Source organism: Sapajus apella, unplaced genomic scaffold, assembly GCF_009761245.1.
Source record: "Sapajus apella isolate SASKATOON/1434 unplaced genomic scaffold, GSC_monkey_1.0 scaffold53, whole genome shotgun sequence".
Classification (NCBI taxonomy): Eukaryota; Metazoa; Chordata; class Mammalia; order Primates; family Cebidae; genus Sapajus; species Sapajus apella.
The window spans coordinates 6,869,001-6,892,435 of NW_022436993.1; the positions used below are offsets into that span (position 1 = coordinate 6,869,001).

General features: G+C 45.0%; 1 protein-coding gene and 1 pseudogene across 17 annotated transcripts in view; one reads left to right on the forward strand and one right to left on the reverse strand.

Annotated features, from left to right (window-relative positions):
- Positions 1 to 23,435, reverse strand: part of MLLT10 (MLLT10 histone lysine methyltransferase DOT1L cofactor) — a 245,921-nt gene that overhangs the window by 209,498 nt on the left and 12,988 nt on the right. For all 17 annotated transcript variants that reach the window (XR_004258396.1, XM_032243907.1, XM_032243917.1 and 14 more), the window contains one exon: positions 20,643 to 20,722. Coding sequence is in view for 12 of the 17 variants with exons in the window: in XM_032243907.1 (XP_032099798.1) it covers positions 20,643 to 20,722 (80 nt within the window). In the remaining 5 variants the exon portion in view is untranslated. Of the gene's footprint in view, positions 1 to 20,642; positions 20,723 to 23,435 lie in introns of those variants that run through there.
- Positions 8,049 to 11,889, forward strand: LOC116527190 (annotated as a pseudogene).

A 23,435-nucleotide genomic window follows, 5' to 3' on the forward strand; every position in this document is an offset into this window, starting at 1 on the left:
AACCCAGGAGGCGGAGGTTGCGGTGAGCCGAGATCGCGCCATTGCACTCCAGCCTGGGTAACATGAGTGAAACTCCGTCTCAAAAAAAAAAAAAAAAAAAAGCTAAATGAGGCCCAACGCGGTAGCTCACTTCTGTAATCCCAGCACTTTGGGAAGCCAAGTCAGGCAGCAAATCACTTAAGCTCAGAAGTTCAAGACAAGCCTGGGCAACATGGCAAAACCTCCATCTCTTCTAAAATTATAAAAATTAGCTGGGCTTGGTGGCACCGGTCTGTAGTCTCAGACTCAGGAAGCTAAGGCAGGAGAATCACTTGAACCTGGGAGGCAGAGGTTGCAGTGAGCTGGGATCTCACCATTTCATTCTAGCCTGAGTAACAAAGTAACACTGTGTCTCCAAAACAAACAAAAAAAGCTAAAGGAATCAATATCAGTCAAAGCTGAGACACTCAATGAAGCTATCAGAAACAATACCTTATAGGGTAGGACTGACTATAATAACAACAACACAGACTCAAGAAATGGAGAAAAGAGGCTGGGCCCAGTAGCTCGTGCCTGTAATCCCAGCACTTTGGGAGGCTGAGGCAGGTGGATCATGAGGTCAAGAGATCGAGACCATCCATGGTGAAACCCCAACTCTACTAAAAATACAAAAATTAGCTGGGCATGGTGGCGCATGCCTGTATTCCCAACTCTGCAGGAGGCTGAGGCAGGAGAACTGCTTGAACCCAGGAGGCGGAAGCTGCAGTAAGCCGAGATGGCACCACTGCACTCCCGCCTGGCCCCTGGTGACAGAGAAAAACTCTCTCCCAAAAAAAAAAAAAAAAAAAACATATGGAGAAAAGCTCTAACTGGGTTCCCTACATAAGGATAGGAGCTGATAAGGGCCCATATCACAACAGAAGGAGACTAGAAAAATACGCCCTGGACTACTAAGACTAGAGAAGATGCAGAGAAATGAGATGCTTACTCCAGACATGAGTAGACAAGTCACTCTAGGAAATTCAAGGGGATGCTGACAGAGAGTATGGGGCCCAAAATCCATTAACTAAAGGGTGCAGAAGAAATCCAAACCAAGAAACAAACTTAAGAGACTGGACTGGAGCAATGAACCCCATTAAACAAACTGTGACAGACTCTGCAGCTACCAATTCAAGTCTATTTTCTCTTTCTTCCCTACTAACAGAACTCTGACTTTAACCAGTTTATCATTCGGCCCAACTTTATGATTACCTTTTGCAGGTTCTGTAACAATTAAGAGCCAGTAAAATTATGCATAAATTGTTGAGGGGAACCTCAAGGAGAATTCATTTAAGAGTACAACTCAGGTACTGGCACAGTGGCTCACACCTGTAATCTCAGCACTTTGGGAGGCCACGGTGGGAGGATCACCTGAGGTCAGGAGATCAAGAGCAGCCTGGCTAACATGGTGAAACCCCTTTTCTACTGAAAATACAAAAAATTATCGGAGCATGGTGGCGTGCACCTAATCCCAGCTACTCAGGGGGCTGAGACAGGAGAATCGCTTGAACCCAGGAGGTGGAGGTTGCAGTGAGCCAAGATTGCACCATTGCACTCCAGCTTGGGAAACAAGAGGGAAACTCCGTCTCAAAAAAAAAAAAAAAAAAAAAAAAGACAATTCAGGACACAGTGGCTCATGCATGTAATCCTGTAATCCCAGCACTTTGGGAGGCCGAGATGGGCAGATCACCTGAGGTGAGGAGTTCAAGATCAGCCTGCACAACATGGTGAAATCCCATCTCTACTAAAAATACAAAACTTAGCCAGGGTTGGTGGCAGGCGCCTTTAATCCCAGCTACTGAGGAGGATAAAGTGGGAGAATCGGTTGAACCCGAGAGGCAGAGGTTGCAGTGAGCAGAGATCACGGCCACAGCACTCCAACCTGGGCAACAAAGCAAGGCTGTCTCAAAAAAAAAAAAAAAAAAAAAAAAAAAGTACAACTCAGTTGGAGAACCACACTTGAAACCTCACCCCCACCCCTTCTTTCTGCCTGGAACTTCACAATGACTACAGTTCCAGCTGCCATGCTTTGACTATGGGATTACCCTGAACATAAAAACCAGGTGCTAAAGATGGCATAGTAGGAAGACAGAAAAAGCGTAATCCCTAATGACTTAAGAGAGCTGTCATAAATGCTTCAAAATCCCTTTTGCTTTTTTTTTTTTTTTTTTTGGGGAGACAGAGTTTCACTCTTGTTACCCAGGCTGGAGTGCAATGGCGTGATCTCGGCTCACCGCAACCTCCGCCTCCTGGGTTCAGGCAATTCTCCTGCCTCAACCTCCTGAGTAGCTGGGATTACAGGCACGCGCCACCATGCCCAGCTAATTTTTTGTAGTTTTTAGTAGAGACGGGGTTTCGCCATGTTGACCAGGATGGTCTTGATCTCTTGACCTCGTGATCCACCCGCCTCGGCCTCCCAAAGTGCTGGGATTACAGGCTTGAGCCACCGCACCCGGCCCATAATTCTTAAAAGTCAGAGAGCAAAGGTAAAAACGCCACAGTGACATCTTTACAACCCATGATAGAGGAACAGGAATCCCAAGAAAGACAACTCCTCCTGATGATTAGCTTGCGGTCAAAAATTACACAATATATGCAGACATCTACCACCAGAGTTAACAAACAAACGAAAAAGTTCCAAAATCCAACAATCTTTAAAATAAGTATGTTTTAAATGTTCAAACAAATAAAGGAGTATAGTCCTTCAGACACTAAAGCAAGATACCCTGAAAAAAAAAAAAACACATTGAAAAACAAAATCACACAGAAATTCTACCTATAATTTACTCAGAAAAAAAATGTATTCATTGAATTAAAAATAAGCACAAATCTGAAGAGAGTTAAAGATATTATCCATAATGCAAAGATAAGAGAGAAAATATGAAAGACAAATTAAAAGACATGAAAAACAGAATGAAAATCCCAAACATATACCTAAAAGTTCTAGGAGAAGAAAAGTTAAAGAGAAAGTTACAGCCGGTCGCTGTGGCTCACGCCTGTAATCCTAGCACTTTGGGAGGCCAAGATGGGTGGATCACCTGAGGTCAGGAGCTCAAGATCAGCCTGGCCATCAGGGTGAAACCCCATTTTATTTAAAAAAAAAAAAAAAAAAAAAAGGCCCGGGCACGGTGGCTCACGCCTGTAATCCCAGCACTTTGGGAGGTCGAGATGGGTGGATCACCTGAGGTCAGGAGTTCGAGACCAGCCTGGCCAACATGGTGACACCCCATCTCTATCTTTAAAAAAAAAGAGAAAGTTACAGTATTTAAAGACATAGAGCAGAAAATAAAACATGGAAGAAGGACACTGAGTCCTCAGAATGAAAAAGCAGACCGAGTCTCCAACAGAATATTCAAACTGCCAAAAGATTGTTTATCAACCAATAGATACCAGAAGACAAGCTAGAATAAAATCTTTCATTACAGGAAAATAGCTATTATCACAAGATTCAAGCTAGCTTCCAAGAGAGTAAAATAATGAAATTATTAGACACAAAAAGACTAATATAGCTTTCTTATTTATTACTTACTAGTGTCAGACCCTGAGTAACAATATCAAAACCCTTCAAAAGAAAAAGAATGAACCCATAAAGCAACAAGGAAAATAAAAGGCTAGGTTGGACAAAAACAACAGTAACATTAAGTCTAAATTACAAACGACTGTTTTTCTAAAACACACGACATTCAAAATAGAGGCTGGGTGCAGTGGTTCACGCCTGTAACCCCAGCACTTTGGGAGGCCAAGGCAGGCGGATCATTAGGTCAGGCGTTTAAGACCAGCCTGACTAACACGGTGAAACCTAATTTTGTATTTTTAGTCTCTATTAAAAATACCAAAATTAGCCTGGTGTAGTGGCACATGCCTATAATCCCAGCTATTCAGAAGGCTGAGGTAGGAGAATCGCTGTCCCCGGGAGGGACAGGTTGCGTAAGCCAAGATTATGCCACTGCACTCCAGCCTGGGTGACAGAGTGAGACTCTGTCTCAAGAAAAAAAAAAAAAAAAAAAATGGAAGATTCTAAATAAGATGCACAGTTGCACACACCTGTAATCCCAGCACTTTGGAAGGCAGAGGCAGGTGCATCACCTCAAGTCAGGAGTTCAAGAACAGCCTGGCCAACATGGTGACACCCGGTCCCTACTAAAAATAGAAAAATTAGCAGGACATGGTGGCACATGCCTGTAATACCAGCCACTTCGGAGGCTAAGGCAGGAGAACCGCTTGAACCCAGAAGGCAGAGGTTGCAGTGGGCTCAGATCTTGCCACTACATTCCAGACTGGGCAACAAAAGCGAAAAGTCTGTCTCAAAAAAAAGAAAAACCCAGGAGAATAATAAAGACAACAATAACACAGACTGTTCAAGGGAAAAAGAACAAAAGTAATCAAGGCATCCTAAGGACCTTCGCTTTGTTCAAAAGTGTACAGATATTAATTTAAGACTCAGAAAAACATTAAGTATGCATGTTAAAACTTTAAGTGCAATCACCAAAAGAAAAGAAATAGAGCATATGACCTCCATATCAGCAGATAATTAAAAAAAAATAAAAGAATGAAGGGGCCAGGCAGGCAGGGTGGCTCACACCTATAATCCCAGAACTTTGGGAGGTCAAGGGAGGCAAGTCACCTGAGGTCAGGAGTTCAAGACCAACGTGGAAAACGTGGTAAAACTCCATCTCTACTAATTAAAAAAAAAAAAAATACAAAAATTAGCTGGGCATGGTGATGGGCACCTGTAATCCCAGCTACTTGGGAGGCTGAGACAGAATTGCTTGAACTGGGCAGACGGAGGTTGCAGTGAGCCGAGATCTCGCCACTGCACTCCACCCTGGGCAACAGAGCAAGACTGTCTCTTCTAAGCCCTTGACCACAAAAAAAAAAAAAAAAAAAAAAAGAATGAAGGAAACTCACTCCAACTAAAACGAAAAAAAGGAAAGGAAAAAAGCATAACAGATAACAAAGATTATTACTAATAAACCCAAATGTATCAGTCATTACCATAAAAAATCTACCTATTTGTACAGATTATCAGATTTTTGTTATTGTTGTAATTTTTAGAGACACAGGGTCTCTTTGTTTCCCAGGGGTGTCTCGAACTCCTGGGCTCAAGTGATCTTTCCATCTCAGCCCCTCAACCTCTCAAAGTGCTGAGATTACAGGCTTGACTGAGCCACCACCCCAGGCCTCAGACTGTATTTAAAAACAAAAAGCAAGCTTCATTATATTTACAAGAATGTTTACTGCAGTGCAATTTGTGATTATAAAAAAATCAGAACCTTAAATGATAAGAGAACTAAATTGTGATACATTCTGTAACAGAATACTGAAAATCAGATAAGAATGAACTAGATCAAGGGTCGGACCTGGTTAGTACTTGGGGAGGCTGCCTGGGAATACCGGGTGCTGTAGGCTTTTAAAAAAAAAAAAAGAATGAACTAGATAAGTATGTATTAGGTAGTCACATCATAAGTTGTAGAAAATGGTATGATATACCATTCTGTAAACCTGTATTTTACAGTATTTATAAAATATTTAAGAATTAAAATAGGTGCAAAAGACACTGAAAGAATAATGGTTGACTCACACCTGTAATCCCAGCACTTTGGGAGGCGAAGGTGGGTGGATGACTTGAGGTCAGGAGTTCAAGACCAGCCTAGCCAACATGGTGAAACCACATCTCTGCTAAAAATACAAAAATTAGCCAGGTGTGGTAGTGGGTGTCTATAATCCCAGCTGCTTGGGAGGCTGAGGCAGAAGAACTGCTTGAACCTGGGAGCCAGAGGGTGCAGTGAGCAGAGATCCTGCCACTTAATTCCAGTCTTAGCAACAGAGCAAGACACCATCTTAAATAAACAAACTAAACAAAAAAAAGAATAATGTTTGACTCAGACTGGGGAGAGGACAATAAGTACTTCAACCTAATTTTTTAATTCATTATTCGTTTTAAGTAAAAGGGAAGATATGAAGCAAATACAAAGAACCAACATTTGTTCATTTCGGTAGGAACGCGTAGATACATGTTATATGTTCTATATCATTGAGAACTATTTATAATAAGGAAATAGAAAATACTAACATAGTGCAACCCTAGATCAATTCCTAAAACTTTTGTTTTTAATTCCATATAACAGTTTCTCCCTCAAAATTTAAGAAGCTAGGGACCAGACGAGGTGGCTCACGCCCATAATCCCAGCACTTTGGGAGGCTGAGGTGGATCACCTGAGGTCAGGAGTTTGAGACCAGCCTGGCCAACATGGCGAAACCCCATCTCTGCTAAAATACAAAAATTAGCTAGGCACGTGGGGGTGTACATCTGTAGTCCCAGCAACTTGGGAAGCTGAGGCAGGAGAATTGCTTAAACCTGGGAGGTGGCGGTTGCAGTGAGCCGAGATAGCCCCTTTGCACTCTAGCCTGGGAAACAAGAGCAAAACTCTGTCTCAAAAAAAAAAAAAAATTTAAGAAGCCAGGAAGAGGCCAGGCACAGTGGCTCATGCCTGTAATTCCAGCACTTTGGGAGGTCAAGGTGGGTGGATCACGAGGTCAAGAGATCGAGACCATCCTGGTCAACATGGTGAAACCCCATCTCTACTAAAAATACAAAAAATTAGCTGGGCATGGTGGCGCGTACCTGTAATCCCAGCTACTCAGGAGGCTGAGGCAGGAGAACTGCCTGAACCCAGGAGGCGGAGGTTGTGGTGAGCCGAGATCGCACCATTGCACTCCAGCCTGGGTAACAAGAGCGAAATTCCGTCTCAAAAAAAAAAAAAAAAAAAAAAAAAAACAAGCCAGGAAGAACTGCAATAAAAAGAGGCAGAGCAGCAGGGAAAAGTCACAAAGTCACAGCTTACCTCCTATAGGAAAAAAAATAGCCCTTCACTTAGATCTAAAATAACAATAACTTAATAATACAAATTCTTTTTTTCTTTGAGATAGGATCTCTCATTATCTCCCAGGCTGTAGTGCAGGGGTACAAACACAGCTCACTGTAGCCTGTAACTCCTAGACCCAAGTGATCCTCCTACCTCAGTCTCCCAAGTAGCTGGACCACAGGTGTGCACCAACATGCCCAGCTGTTTTTATTTTTTGTGGAAATGTTATCACCTTGGCACCCAGGCTGGTTTTGAACTCCTGGGCTCAAGGGATCCTCCTGCCTCAGAATCCTGAAGTGTTGAGATTACAGGGGTGAGCTGTCACGCCCAGCCTCTCCACTCTCCCCTCCCTACTTTTGAGACAGGGTCTCCCACTGTTGCCCAGACTGTGCTGCATTGGCATGATCTCAGCTCACTGCAACCTCCACCTCCTAGGTTCAAGAGATCCTCCCACCTCTGCCTCCCAAGTACCTAGAACTACAGGCACATGCCACCATGCCTGGCTAATTTTTGTATTATTTTGTAGAGACAAGGTTTCGCCACGCGGCCAGGTTGGTCTCAAGCTCCTGAACTCAAGCAATCAGCCCGCCTCAGCCACCCAAAGTGCTGGGGTTATAGACATGAGTCACTGCACCCGCCCCCAACCCCTTCAGAGAGACTGGGTCACCCTATGTTGTCCAGGATGGAATGCAGTGGCTATTCACAGGCGTGATCATTGTGCACGACAGCCTTGAATTCCTGGCCTCAAAAGATAAAATTTTCTCGAGGCCAGGAGTTCAAGTTGCAATGAGCTATGATCACACTCTAACCTGGGCAACACAGTGAGACTCCATCTTAAAAAAATTTTTTTAAATAGGCCAGGCACAGTGGCTCACACTGTCACCTCAGCACTTTGGGGGGCTGAGGTGGGAAGACTGCTTGAGTCCAGGAGTTCAAGACCAGTCTGAGGAACATAGCAAAACCCCACCTCTACAAAAAAATTTAAAACTTTGCCAGGTATGCTGGTGCACACCTGTGGTACCAGCCATTCAAGAGACTGAGGCAGGAAGACTTTTAAAGCCCAGGAGGTTGGGGCTGCAGTAAGCCATGATCACACAACTGCACTGCAGCCTGGGAGACAGAGCAAGACCCTGTTTCAAAAAAATTTAAAAATTAGAATAATAAATGATAGGCCAGGGCGACGGTGAGACTCTGCCTCAAAAAAAAATAATAATAATAAATAATGCATAAAAAGCAAAGTAGAGGCTGGGCCCAGTGGCTCACACCTGTAATCCCAGCACTTTGGGAGGCCAAGACAGACATATCACCTGAGGTCAGGAGTTCACGACCAGCCTGGCAAACACAGTGAAACCCCATCTCTACTAAAACTACAAAAATTAGCCAGCAGTAGGGCAGGGAGCAGTGGCTCACGCCTGTAATCCCAGCACTTTGAGAGGCCGAGGCAGGCGAATCACCTGAGGTCAGCAGTTCGAGACCAATCTGGCCAACATGGTGAAATGCTGTCTCTATAAAAATACAAAAACTATACGACAGGCATAGTGGTTCATGCCTGCAATCCCAGCACTTTGGGAGGCCACAGCAGGCAGATCAAGGTCGGGAGTTCAAGACCAGCCTGACCAACAGAGAGAAACCCTGTCCCCACTAAAAATACAAAATTAGCTGGGTGCAGTGGCGCATGCCTGTAATGCCAGCTAGTCGGGAGGCTGAGGCAGAAGAATTGCTTGAACCTGGGAGGTGAAGGCTGCAGTGAGCCAAGATTGCGCTATTTCACTCCAGCCTCGGCAATAAGACTAAAAACGCCATCTAAAAAAAAAAAAAATTGGCCAAGTGCCTGTAAACCCAGCACTTTGGAAGGCTGAGGCAGGCAGATCACATGAAGTCAGGAGTTCGAGAACAGCCTTGCCAACATGGTGAAATCCCATCTTTACTAAAAAAATGCAATAATCAGCCGGGTGCAGTGGCTCACGCCTGTAATCCCAGCACTTTGGGAGGCCAAGGTGGGTGGATCACAAGGTCAGAAGATCGAGGCCATCCTGGCCAACATGGTGAAAAGCCTCGTCTCTACTAAAAATACCAAAAAAAAAAAAAAAAAAAAAAAAATTAGCTAGGCATGGTGGTGCGTGCCTGTAATCCCAGCTACTTGGGAGGCTGAGGCAGGAGAATCGCTTGAACCAGGGAGTCAGAGGTTGCAGTGAAACGAGGTTTGGCCACCACACTCCATCCTGGCAACAGAAACACTCTGTCTCAAAAAAAAAAAAAGCAATAATTAGCCGGGCATGATGGCAGGTGCCTATAATCCCAGCTCCTCGGGAGGCTGAGGCAGGAGAATGGCTTAAACCAGGGAGGTAGAGGTTGCAGTGAGCTGAGACTGTGCCACCGCACTCCAACCTGGGGGACAAGAGTGAGACTTCATCTCAAAAAAGAAAAAATTAGCCAGGCACCATGGCAAGCCTATAATCCCAGCTACTCTGGAGGCTGAGGCAGGAGAATCACTTGAACCCAGGAGGCGGAGGTTGCAGGGAGCCGAGATCACGTCAACACACTCCAGACTGGGTGACAAGAATGAAACACTGTCACAAAAAAAATAAATTAGCCAGGAGTGGTGATGCGTGCTGTAGTCTCAGCTACTTGGGAGGGTGAGGCAGGAGAATCACTTGAACCTGGGAGGTAGAGGTTGGGTAAGCCAAGATCACATCACTGTACTCCAGCCTGGGCCACAGTGTGAGACTCGGTCTCAAAATGAAATAGCAAAGTAGAATGTTTAAAAACAAAACTATCCTACCTGGCCAGGTACGGTCCCTCATGCCTATAATCTCAGCACTTTGGGAGGCCAAGGCAGGAGAATTGCTAGAGCTCAAGAATTTGAGACCAGCCTGGGCAACATGGTGAAATCCTGTTTCTACTAAAAATACAAAAAGTAGCCAAGCATCCTGGTGCATGCCTGTAATCCCAGCTATTCAGGAGGCTGAAGCACAAGGATCACTGGAACACAGGAGGCAGAGGTTGCAGTGAGCTGAAATCACACCACTGCACTCCAGCCTGGGTGATAAGGCAAGACTGGATTTTTTAAAAATCAAATTTAATTTTTAAAAAATCTTCTGTATCTCATCAAAATTATACAAGTAAATAAAATTTCTTGTTACCCAAGCTGGAGTGCAATGGCGCGATCTTGGCTCACCGCAACCTCCGCCTCCTGGGTTCAGGCAATTCTCCTGCCTCAGCCTCCTGAGTAGCTGGGATTACAGGCACGCACCACCATGCCCAGCTAATTTTTGGTAGTTTTAGTAGAGACGGGGTTTCACCATGTTGACCAGGATGGTCTCGATCTCTTGACCTCGTGATCCACCCACCTCGGCCTCCCAAAGTGCTGGGATTACAGGCTTGAGCCACCGCGCCCGGCCTAGTAAATAAAATTTCTAACAAGACATATTAGTCTGCAGTAATTCAAAACAAATGCTCACTAAATAAAAAATAGGCCAGGCATGGTGGCTCACACCTGAAATCCCAACACTTCGGGAGGACAACATGGGAGGATCTCTTGAAGCCAGGTGTTTGAGACTAGCCTGGGCAACATAACAAGACCTTGTCTTAACCAAAAATTTTAAAATTAGCCAGACGTAGTGGCATGTGCCTATGGTCCTACTCAGGAGGCTGAAGCAAGAGGATTCCTTGAGCCCCAGAGTTCGACGTTGCAGTGAGCTAAAATGGCACCACTGATTCCAGCATGATCAGTGAGCGAGATCCTGTCTCTAAATACATATATACAAAAATAGTCATGAATAGTCATGAGAGGGGGCCAGGCGAGGTGGCTCACGCCTGTAATCCCAGCACTTTGGGAGGCCAAGGCAAGAGGGTCACAAGGTCAGGAGTTCGAGACCAGCATGACCAACATGGTCAAATCCTGTCTCTCCTAAAAATACAAACATTAGGTGTGCTGCTGGGAACTGCTCAGAGGTGGGCGGCACAGGGCTGAAGGCTAGCAGACAGAGCGATCACGTCACACAAACAAATATACTATTTGGACAAACATGACAACAAACAGTTTGAGTATCAGCATGTCATGGTGCCCAAGAACGTAGCCAAGCTGGTCCCTAAAACCCATTTGATGTCTGAATCTGAATGGAGGAATCTTGGTGGTCAGCAGAGTCAGGGATGGGTCCATTATATGATCCATAAACCAGAACATCACATCTTAACTGTTACGGCGCCCACTACCCAAGAAGCCGAAGAAACGAAGCTGGCAAGCCACTTTCCAGCCTCAAGCTTTACACAGCTGTCCTTACTTCTTTTTTTTTTTTTTTTTTTTTTTTTTTTGGGACGGAGTTTCACTCATGTTACCCAGGCTGGAGTGCAATGGTGCGATCTCGGCTCACCGCAACCTCCGCCTCCTGGGTTCAGGCAATTCTCCTGCCTCAGCCTCCTGAGTAGCTGGGATTACAGGCAAGCGCCACCATGCCCAGCTAATTTTTTGTATTTTTAGTAGAGATGGGGTTTCACCATGTTGACCGGGATGGTCTCGATCTCTTGACCTCGTGATCCACCCGCGTCGGCCTCCCAAAGTGCTGGGATTACAGGCTTGAGCCACCGCGTCCGGCCTTGTCCTTACTTCTTAACATCTTTCAGATGACATTATTATGTTCTCTTCTTGTTTCTCACTTTGATATTTAAAAGATGTTCAATACACTGTTTGAATGTGCTGGTAACTGCTTTGCTTCTTGAGTAGAGCCACCACCACCATAGCCCAGCCAGATGAGTGCTCAGTGGACCCAAAGCCTCAGCTGAGTGTGACCCCAAAAACCACGGTGTGCTGTGTATCCAGAACACACTTGGCAGATGGAGGAAGCATCTGAGATTAAGACAATGGCAGTTACAGGCATTGAGAAACTTGTTCCTTTTTTTTCCTGCCAGGTGTTGTGTGTACGGTGACTTATGGATTTATGTTTCAGTATATTGGAAACTTTCTACTTTATTCAAGAAATCTGTTCATGTTATAAGACTTGATTAAAGAGGAAGTTTTTATAATCAAAAAAAAACAAAATCCAAACATTAGCCAGGCATGGTGGTGCACACCTGTAATCCCAGCTACTCAGGAGACTGAGGCAGGAAAATCGCTTGAACCCGGGAGGCAGAGGTTGCAGTGAGCCAAGATCCCACCACTGCACTCCAGCCTGGATGACAGAATGAGGCTCTGTCTTCAAAAAAACCAAAAATAGTCCTAAGAAAGTGTGCAACTTTTTTCTTTTGGGAGATAGCGTGCTTTTTCTAAATAATGAATGTCTATCTACAAAAAACTTCCCTTATAAACCAACCTTTCCTCAACCTCATCTCTTCATTTTTCTCTTTTCTTACACTTTCCACACAACAATCAAATCCTCTACTGTCTTCTATGCCCTATAACCAAGGTTCTACCCAAACCTGGAAGCTGTATTTGCTGTCTCAAAAATGTTTCTTAGTCCTTCAGTATCTCTGGCAGTATTGTTACTATCAACTATTCTTTCTAAAAACCCAGTTGTCTCCGTTGTGACTGTACTTTTTTTTTTTTGAGACAGAGTTTCTCTCTTGTTGACCAGGTTGGAGTGCAACGGTGCGATCTTGGCTCACCACCTCTGCCTCCCAGGTTCAAGTGATTCTCAGCTTCCAGAGTAGCTGGGATTACAGGCAAGCGCCACCACGCCCAGCTAATTTTGTATTTTTAGTAGAGACGGGTTTTTCCATGTTGGTCAGACTAGTTTAGAACTCCTGACCCCAGGTGTTCCACCCACCTTGGCCTCCCAAAGTGCTGGGATTACAGGCAGGAGCCACCACACCCGGCCACAATTGTACTTTTAAGGTTCTCTTTTCCTGACAGTTCACTATCAATCCTTGGTCATCACTTTTACTCTCCCAAATGTGAACACTTATCTTCTCTAGCAAAAAAAGGCATGTGGTTCCCAGTTTTCCCTCTATGCAGCTTCAACTCTTTCTTTACTCTGTAACTGTATCCTAAATTTCCAGCACAAAAATCTTGGCAGCATCAAAACCAACATGCCCACGCCGGGCGCAGTGACTCACGCCTGTAATCCCAGCACTTTGGGAGGCTGAGGCGGGAGGATCACGAGGTCAAGAGATCGAGACCATCCCGGTCAACATGGTGAAACCCTGTCTCTACTAAAAATACAAAACATTAGCTGGGCATGGTGGCGCGTGCCTGTAGTCCCAGCTACTCGGGAGGCTGAGGCAGGAGAATTGCCTGAACCCAGGAGATGGAGGTTGCGGTGAGCTGAGATCGCGCCATTGCACTCCAGCCTGGGTAACAAGAGCTAAACTCCATCTCAAAAAAAAAAAAAAAAAAAAAAAAAAAAACCAACATGCCCAAAACAGGTCTTTCTTTTCTCTTCACTTGCTCTCCTTCCTCTACTACAACTGCACTAATATTTATTAATGGTATCACCACTAATGAGTGAGCACACTGATATCTAAGAATCATTTTTTATTATTCCCTTTCCTTTACCTAACATCCATTTCTGTCATTTCATCCTTCAAAATGTTCCCTTCTTTTTCTACTCCCTCCCTTTCTATTCCCACATCTTCATAGTAACAGCATCCTAAGTCCATCTCTAACCTCCCCTTTCAAGTCAATTCTATATAGTACCAATTTACTTTTCTGAAAATGCTCCTTTACTTTTCTGAATCTTTACTGTTTGGTGTCTGTCAGGGTTCTACCAGGTCATAATCACCCTTCCCTGAGAAGTGAGCTACCACCAACCCACAGAGTTCTTCCTGTGTCTGAGCAACTTGACACTATTGTCTCACCATTGCAAAATGGTCCAGAGCTAGGTACCTCATCCAAGCCAAACCAGAGTTGGGTTTTTGTTTTATTGTTTCCTCCAAAGGAACATGAGATTGGGACTGAATTTACTTGCTTTTGAGACAGGAGATGGAAAACATCAGGAGCTGAGGTACGGTCATCTTTCACCACAGGAGGCAACACGGTAGCTAAGAGTTTAATCACATCCCAGACTCTCATAAGACATCTATTTCCCTTAAAACTATAGTATCCTTATCCATAAAATGAGAATAATATCTACCTCACAGATGTAATAGGATGCTTAAATGAAATAACTGTCATAAAACATTTAGCACAGTATGTGGCACACAGTAAGCACTCAAAAAGTTAGCTACTGATTATTGGAACAAGTAGCAGAGTAAATCTGCAGGAAGAAAAGAATGAAAGCAGGCATGCAGACAAAAGCAGAAAAAATATTCACAGGACTATTTCAGTTCCCTTTCTGGGTCAAATACATTTCCATTATTAGGATTCTTGGCTCCTGTATCCTAATAATAAAATGCCCTTTCTTTGCTTATTTGTTTCTTACAAAGGACCCTACATTTTATAATTATGCACTACAGGCCAAGCGCAGTGGCTCACACCTATAATCACAGCACTTTGGGAGGCCAAGGCAGGCAGATCACCTGAGGTAAGGAGTTTAAGACCAGCCTGACCAACATGGAGAAATCCCGTCTCTACTAAAAATACAAAAATAAGTCAGGCGTGGTGGCGCATGCCTCTGATCCCAGCTACTCAGGAGGCTGAGGCAGGAGAATCACTTGAGTCTGGGAGGTGGAGGTTGCGGTGAGCCAAGATCATACCATTGCTATTGCACCAGGGCAATAAGAGCAAAACTCAATCTCAAAAAAATAATTATACAAAGATATATATGTATATATGTATGTATGTATAATTATACACTACAGGAATTTAGAAAACGTTATGGCTCTGCCTCTTCTTTAAAAATCCTTGGGCGGGTGCGATGGCTCATGCATGTAATCCCAGCACTTTGGGATACGGGGGGATCACCTGAGGTGAGGAGTTCAAGACCAGCCTGAACAACATGGAGAAACCCCATCTCTACTAAAAATACAAATTGAGCTGGGCCTAGTGGCACATGCCTATAATCCCAGCTACTTGCCTGGGCAACAAAAGCAAAACTCCGTCTCAAAAAAAAATTACAAAAAATTAGCCGGGGCAGGGTGCCGTGGCTCACACCTGTAATCACAGCACTTTGGGAGGCTGAGGTGGGTGGATCATGAGGTCAAGAGATTGAGACCATCCTGGCCAACATGGTGAAATCCTGTCTCTGCTAAAAATACAAAACTTAGCTGGGCGCGGTGGCGTGCGCCTGTAGTACCAGCTACTCAGGAGGCTGAGGCAGGAGAAATGCCTGAACCCAGGAGGGAGAAGTTGCAGTGACCCAAGATCGAACCACTGCACTCCAGCCTGGAGCCTGGCGACAGAGCGAGACTCCGTCTCAAAAAAAAAAAAAAAAAAAAAATTAGCCACGCACAGTGGCAGGTGCTTGTAATCCCCGTTACTCTAGAGGCTAAGGCAGGAGAATTGCTTGAACCCAGGAGGCAGAGGTTGCAGTGAGCCAAAATCGCGCCATTGCACTCCAGCCTGGGCAACAAGAGCAAAACCCATCTCAAAAAAAAAAAAATTAGCTCATTGTGGTGGCAGGCGCCTGTTAATCCCAGCTATTCTAGAGGGTAAGGCGGGAGAATTGCTCAAACCCAGAAGGTGGAGGATGCAGTGAGCCAAGATCACACCATTGCACTTCAGTTGCACACCTGGGCAACTTCATCTCAAAAAAAAAATCCCTAATGGCCCCTACATTCCCCCCAAATGATGCTGAAATAAAATGCCTCTCTTAAAAACTTTTTTTTCTTAAAGAGGCAGGGTCTAATTCTGTCATCTGGAGTAGTATGCAGTAGTGTGATTATAGCTCATTGCAACCTCAAACTCATGGGCTCAATAGATCCTCCTACCTCAGCCTCCCACATAGTTAAGACTACAAGTACACCACCGTATGTGGCTAATGTTTTTTTCTTTTTGTAGAGATAAGGTCTCGCTATGTTGCCCAGGCTTATCTCCAACTCCTGGCCTGATTTCCAACTCAGGTGAGATCCTCTCACCTTGGCCTCTTAAAGTACTAGGATTACAGGTGCAAGCCACTACACCCAGCATCTAATACACATTTTTTTTTTTTTTTTTGAGACAGAGTTTCGCTCTTGTTGCCCAAGCTGGAGTCCAACAGAAGAGTAGAAATGGAGTTTCGCCATGTTAGCCAAGCTGGTCTCAGAACTCCTGACCTCAGGTGATCCCCCTGCCTTAGCCTCTCAAAGTGTTGGGATTACAGGCATGAGCCACCACGCCAGGCCCTAATACACCTTTTAAGATAACTACCCTATTCACATGGACACTTTGACCATGTCCTTAGGAACAAAAGAGTAGAAACAGGCAACAAGTGGCATCTGAGGCAAATGATGCTGGCATTCTGCCATTCCCTATTCATTAACTTCCCTATCTTAATACCCACCTTATTTTCTTAGCTTTTCCAGCCTTCAATCTATGGTGACACCCCCTGGAACAGCCTCTTCTCATTGTCAGTATTTACTAACAAAGCACAGGTTCCACTGCCTAGTGACCTATTCACCACAAACTGTTAACATCATACACAGAGAAAAAAGTCAAAGGGGCCGGGCACGGTGGCTCAAGCCTGTAATCCCAGCACTTTGGGAGGCCGAGGCGGATGGATCACGAGGTCAAGAGATTGAGACCATCCTGGTCAACATGGTGAAACCCCGTCTCTACTAAAAAATAGAAAAAATCAGCTGGGCATGGTGGCGCTTGCCTGTAATCCCAGCTACTCAGGAGGCTGAGGCAGGAGAATTGCCTGAACCCAGGAGGCGGAGGTTGCGGTGAGCCGAGATCACGCCATTGCACTCCAGCCTGGGTAACAAGAGCAAAACTCCGTCTCCAAAAAAAAAAAAAAAAAAAAAGTCAAAGGGTAGCTCTAAAAAGACTTCACCAGGTCCTAGATTTTCTATGGTTGATTTCATGCTCCATTTTTTAAATCCCATTAGAATAACAGCTGTAATTTTGTTGCAGTGCATTCTCACACACAACCAAAACATCATGAGAACTATAAAAACATTGCTCTGGGACCCGGCACAGTGACTCACACCTGTAATCCCAGCACTTTGGAAGGCCAAAGTGGGAGGATGATGAGGTCAGGAGTTCAAGACCAGCCTGACCAATACAGTGAAACCCCGTCTCTACTAAAAATACAAAAATTAGCTGGGTATTGTGGTGCATGCCTGTAATCCCAGCTACTCAGGAGGCTGAGGCAGGACAATCACTTGAACCTGGAGGGTGGAGGTTGCGGTGAGCCGAGACTACGCTATTGCACTCCAGCCTGGGCAACAAGAGCAAAACTTCATCTCAAAAACAAAAAAAAAATTCCTCTGGCCAGGCACAGGTGCTCACATCTATAATCCCAATACTTTGGGAGGCTGAGGTAGGACTGCTTGAGCTCAGGAGTTCGAGACCAGCATGGTCAACACAGCAAGACCTCATTTCTAGTAAAAATCAGGCCAGGGATGGTAGCTCACACCTATGATCCCAGCACTTTGGGAGTCCAAAATAGGTAGATCACCTGACATCAGGAGTTCAAGGCCAGACTGGCCAACATGGTGAAACCCCAACTCTACTAAAAGTGCCAAAATTAGTTGGGTGTGGTGGCGCATGTCTGTAGTCTCAGCTACTTGGGAGGCTGAGGCAGGACAATGGTTTGATCCTGGGAGACAGAGGTTGTAGTGCGCAGAGACCGCTCTACTTCACTCCAGCCCAGGCAACACAGCGAGACTCTGTCGCCCAAAAAATTAAATTAATAAATAAATAAATAAACAAAATAATAAATTAGCTGGGTGCAGTGGTGCAGACCTGTAAGCTGAGGCAGGAGGATCACCTGAGCCCAGGACTTCTAAGCTGCAGTGAGCCACTGCACTCCAGCCTGGGGAACAGAGCCAGACTATCTCAAATTAATAAAAAGAATAAAAATAGCTCTGAGACTCAATACACTTATATAGGCCACTCAGCCATTATTTTTTTTTTTTTTGAGACAAAGTCTCTGTCACCCAGGATAGAGTACAATGGCGCGATCTCAGCTCACTGCAACCTCTGCCTCCCAGGTCCAAGCAATTCTCCTGCCTCATTCTGCCAAGTAGCTGGCGTTACAGGTGCACACCACCACACCCACCTAATTTTTGTATTTTTAGTAGAGATGGGGTATCGCCATATTAGCCAGGCTGGTCTCAAACTCCTGACCTCAGCTGATCTGCCCACTTTGGTCTCCCACAGTGAAGGAATTACAGGCAGGAGTCACAGCGCCAGACCCATTATTTCTACTGATCAAAAATTGGCCACACAAAAACAAAAGCTTTTGTTTTTGCTATATGCCTAGATAAAGAAGTTGAAATGTTTGTTACCTACCTTCGATCTAATTCCATGATCAACACCAAAAGAAAGGAACTTGCTATAAAAAGAAGTCTTTTTTTTTTTTTAAGACGGGGTTTCACCATGTTGGTCCGGCTGGTCTTGAACTCCGAACCTCAGGTGGTTCGTCCGCCTTGGCCTCCAAAGTACTTAGATTACAGGTGTGAGCCACCACGCCTGGCCCAAGAAGTCTCAGAATAAATAATAAATGAATAAATACAATAAAATTTAAAGAAAGGAACTATCACATTTTAAATGGTAGTATGTTTGCATAACTCATGAAAATAAAATCTATCTCTCTGATATTTCCAGAAATCCAAATGGAAAAATGTTTGTGGCCACAAAGGATAAACATACATCCCTCATTTTGTTTTTCTGTGAGAGTCTCTTACTCTGTCACCCAGGCTGGAGTCATGGTTCACTGCAGTCTCAACCTCTCAGGCTCAAGCACTCCTCCTGTCTCAGCCTCCAAGGTAGCTGGGACTACAGGTGCAATCCACCACGCCCAACTAATTTTTTTTTTTTTTGAGACAGAGTCTCACTCTGTCATCCAGGCTGGAGTGCAGTGGTGCAACCTCAGCTCACTGCAACTTCCACCTCCCTCCTTCAAGCGATTCTCCTGTCTTGGCCCCCAAAGTAGCCAGGACTACAGGGGCACACTGTACACCCAGTTAATTTTTTTATTTGTAGCAGAGATGTGGTTTCACCATGTTGGCCAGGCTGGTTTTCTCAAACTCATGACCTAATGTGATCTGCCCACCTCAGCCTCCCAAAGTGCTGGGAATACAGGCATGAGCCACTGTGCCCGGCCCCAACTAATTTTTTCATTTTTCTTTTACACAATCAAGATCTCACTAAATTCACCAGGCTGGTTTCAAACTCTTGCACTCAAGCAATCCTCCTGCCTCACCTTCCCAAAGTGTTGGGATTACAGGTGTGAGTCACTGGGCCTGGCCTACCTCCTTCGTTCTTTTTTTTCCTGAGACGGAGTCTTGCTCTGTCAACCAGGCTGGAGTGCAAGGGCTCAAACTCACCTTACTGCAACCTGCGCCTCCTGCGTTCAAGCCGTTCTCCTCCCACAACCTCAAGTCATTGGGATTACAGGCACGTCCCACCATACCCAGCTAATTTTTGTGTTTTTAATATAGACAGGGTTTCACCATGTTGGCTAGGCTGGTCTCAGACTCCTGACCTTGTGATCCACCCACCTCAGCCTCCCAAAGTGCTGGAATTACAGGCATAAGCCACTGCACCCGACATCTCCTTCACTCTTTTTTTGAGATGGAGTCTTGCTCTGTTGCCCAGGCTAGTACAGTGGTGCAATCTCAGCTCACTACAACCTCCACCTCCTGGGTTCAAGCCATTCTCCTGCCTCAGGCCTCCTGGGATTATAGGCACCCACCACTGTGCCCCGCTAACTTCTGTATCTTTAGTAGAGACAGGGTTTCACCATCTTGGCCAGGCTGGTCTCAAACTCCTGACCTCATGATCCACCCACGTTGGCCTCCCAAAGTGCTGGGATTAAGGCATCAGCCACCGCACCTAGCCACCTCCTTCATTCTTTTTTTTTTTTTGGAGACGGAGTTTCGCTCTTGTTACCCAGGCTGGAGTGCAATGGCGCGATCTCGGCTCACCTCAACCTCCGCCTCCTGGGTTCAGGCAATTCTCCTGCCTCAGCCTCCTGAGTAGCTGGGATTACAGGCACACGCCACCATGCCCAGCTAATTTTTTGTATTTTTAGTAGAGACGGGGTTTCGCCCTGTTGACCAGGATGGTCTTGATCTCTTGACCTCGTGATCCACCCGCCTCGGCCTCCCAAAGTGCTGGGATTACAGGTGTGAGCCACCGCGCCCGGCCCGAACCTCCTTCATTCTTGTAAGAGGTTTACAAAAGTTCTGAAATAATGTAACCAGCCAAGTTAAAAAAAAAAAAAAAATTTATGTTGGTTTGCCAAAGGGACTGAATGCCTAAAATCAGTGAGTGTTTGAAGTTAAACTATACATCCAAAGATGTAGTAAAAAGAATATGACAGTCACTAAAATTCCTGTGTTTTTTTTCCCCATTAAACAAAATCTAACAGAATTATCAATGTAAATTCCTTATGATTCTATTGCCATTATATTTTAACTATGATTAGTCAGTGTAACCTTCAAACTTCTTGAGGCTTTCTTGATTCTGTAACTAGTTAATAAAGTCCAAATATGACCATGTATTTTCATGCTTTCAAAGTATCCAAAATACACTCACTTGATTCCATTTGTTTTTTGGAATCTGTTTAATTACAAAATCTGTTTAATACGCCAAGTCAATATTTGGCCTAAAAATTCTCTCTTACATTATCACATTTGAACAAACGACTGACAGCCCCACAAACCACAACATGAGTGCAGTTCCTAAGTTCCTAAGCTACTCACTGAAGTTTAACGTTTTTGATAAATAGTTCTTACCACTCTGGCTGCTCTCTCCTGAGATTCACATTTCCTGCAAAACCATGGTCCAGTGGGTACTTGAACAATGCCATAGCAAGCTGTTGAAAAATGAAATGTGTTAAAATGTTAAGATTCAAAGAACGATGGAAAAATCAAATACTCTTTCAAAGTGCTATTAATCTACCAGTCACTATTCAAGTAAACTACCTCTTTACAGAGAAGTAAAACATTTTATATACTATTTATCATGTATATAGCTTATTTAATTAAAAAGTAAAAATTTTAAGGCCGGGCACCATGGTTCACACCCAGCACTTTGGGAGGCTGAGGAGGGCGGATCACAAGGTCAGGGCTTCAGGACCAGCCTGACCAACATGGTGAAAACCCATCTCTACTAAAAATACAAAAATTAGCCGGACATGGTGGCATACACCTGTAAGCCCAGCTACTGGAGAAACTGAGGCAGGAGAATCACTTGACCCCCACCATCTAAAAAATAAACAATGTAAAAATTTTAAGCGTAACTCTTTTTTTTTTTTTTTTTTGAGATGGAGTTTCGCTCTTGTTACCCAGGCTGGATGGAGTGCAATGGCGCGATCTCGGCTCACCGCAACCTCCACCTCCTGGGTTCAGGCAATTCTCCTGCCTCAGCCTCCTGAGTAGCTGCGATTACAGGCACGCACCACCATGCCCAGCTAATTTTTTGTAGTTTTAGTAGAGACGGGGTTTCACCATGTTGACCAGGATGGTCTCGATCTCTTGACCTCGTGATCCACCCGCCTCGGCCTTCCAAAGTGCTGGGATTACAGGCTTGAGCCACCGCGCCCGGCGAGTGTAACTCTTTTGTGTTACCTCATCTAAATAAATCGATGCTGGGTGCAGTGGTTCATTCCTGTAATCCCAGCATTTTGGGAGGTCGAGGTGGAAGGGCTGCTCTTCAGCCTAAAAGTTCCAGAACAGTCTGGGCAATACAGTGAGACTCCACAAAACATTTTTTTTTTTTTTTTTTTTTTGAGACGGAGTTTCGCTCTTGTTACCCAGGCTGGAGTGCAATGGCGCGGTCTCAGTTCACCGCAACCTCCGCCTCCTGGGTTCAGGCAATTCTCCTGCCTCAGCCTCCTCAGTAGCTGGGATTACAGGCATGCGCCACCATGTCCAGCTAATTTTTGTTTTTTTTTTTAGTACAGACGGGGTTTCACCATGTTGACCAGGATGGTCTCGATCTCTTGACCTCGTGATCCACCCGCCTCGGCCTCCCAAAGTGCTGGGATTACAGGCGTGAGCCACCCCGCCCGGCCAAACATTTTTTTTTTTTTTTTTTTATTAGGCGGAGCATGGTGCCTTACGTCTGTAATCCCAGCACTTTGGGAGGCCATAGTAGGCAGATCACCTGAGGTCAGGAGGCCGTGGTAGGCAGATCACCTGAGGTCAGGAGTTCAACCCCAGCCTGATCAACATGGAGAAACCCCATCTCTACTAAAAATGCAAAATTAGCTGGGCGTGGTGGCACAAGCCTGTAATCCTATTACTTGGGAGACTGAGGCAGGAGAATCCCTTGAACCCAGGAGGTGGAGGTTGCAGTGAGCCAAGATTGAGCCACTGCCCTCCAGTCTGGGCAACAAGAGTGAAACTCCATCTCAAATGAAAAAAAAAAAATAAGGCCCCCATCGTGGCTCACACCTATAAACCCAACACTCTGGGAGGCTGAGGCAGATGGATCACCTGAGGTCAGGAGTTGGAGATCAGCCTGGCTAACCTAGGCATGGTGGCAGGTGCCTATAATCCCAGCTACTCAGGATGCTGAGTCAGGGTAATCACTGGAACCCAGGAGTGGGAGGTTGCAATGAGCTGAGATCATGCCAGTGCACTCCAGCCTGGGCGACAGAGCGAGACTCCATTCTCAAAAAATAAAACCTTAGCTGGGCATGGTGGCATGTGCCTATAGTCCCAGCTAGCTACTCAGGAGGCTGAGATAGAAGGATCACTTGAGCCTGGGAAATCAAAGCTGCAGTGAGCCATAAACACACCACTGCACTCCAGCCTGGGCAACAGAGTAAGACCCTGCCTCAAAAACAAAAACGTATGTTTATTTGTAAATACATAATGATGTGAATGCTCCAAATAATCTAAGTATACATCACATATCTAATCACAGTCTTGTTTTAAAATTGGTTTTTAAAGTTAATAATTAGCTCAAAACAGAAAATTTTCCAAAACTCTAAAAACACTATTAACCAATAGACTTTCGCATGAGCTTGCTAGGTGGAAATTTGAAAATATCTTAAAGCCGGGCGCGGAGGCTCACGCCTGTAATCCTAGCACTTTGGGAGGCCGAGGCGGGTGGATCATGAGGTCAAGAGATCGTGACCATCCTGGTCAACACAGTGAAACCCCGTCTCTACTAAAAATACAAAAAATTAGCTGGGCATAGTGGCGCGTGCCTGTAATCTCAGCTACACAGGAGGCTGAGACAGGAGAATTGCCTGAACCCAGGAGGCGGAGGTTGCGGTGAGCCGAGATCGCGCCATTGCACTCCAGCCTGGGTAACAAGGGCGAAACTCCGTCCCAAAAAAAAAAAAAAAAAAAGAAAATATCTTAAAGAGTGTAAAGTTTTTAAAGAATATAAATTCAAGTCAGGTGCAGTGGCTCAAGCCTGTAATCCCAGCACTTTGGGAAGCCGAGACTGCCAAAATCACCTGAGGTCTGGAGTTCTAGACCAGCTTTACCAAATTAGAGAAACCCCATCTGTACTAAAAATACAAAATTAGCCAGGTGTGGTGGCACATGCCTATATTCCCAGCTACTCGGAAG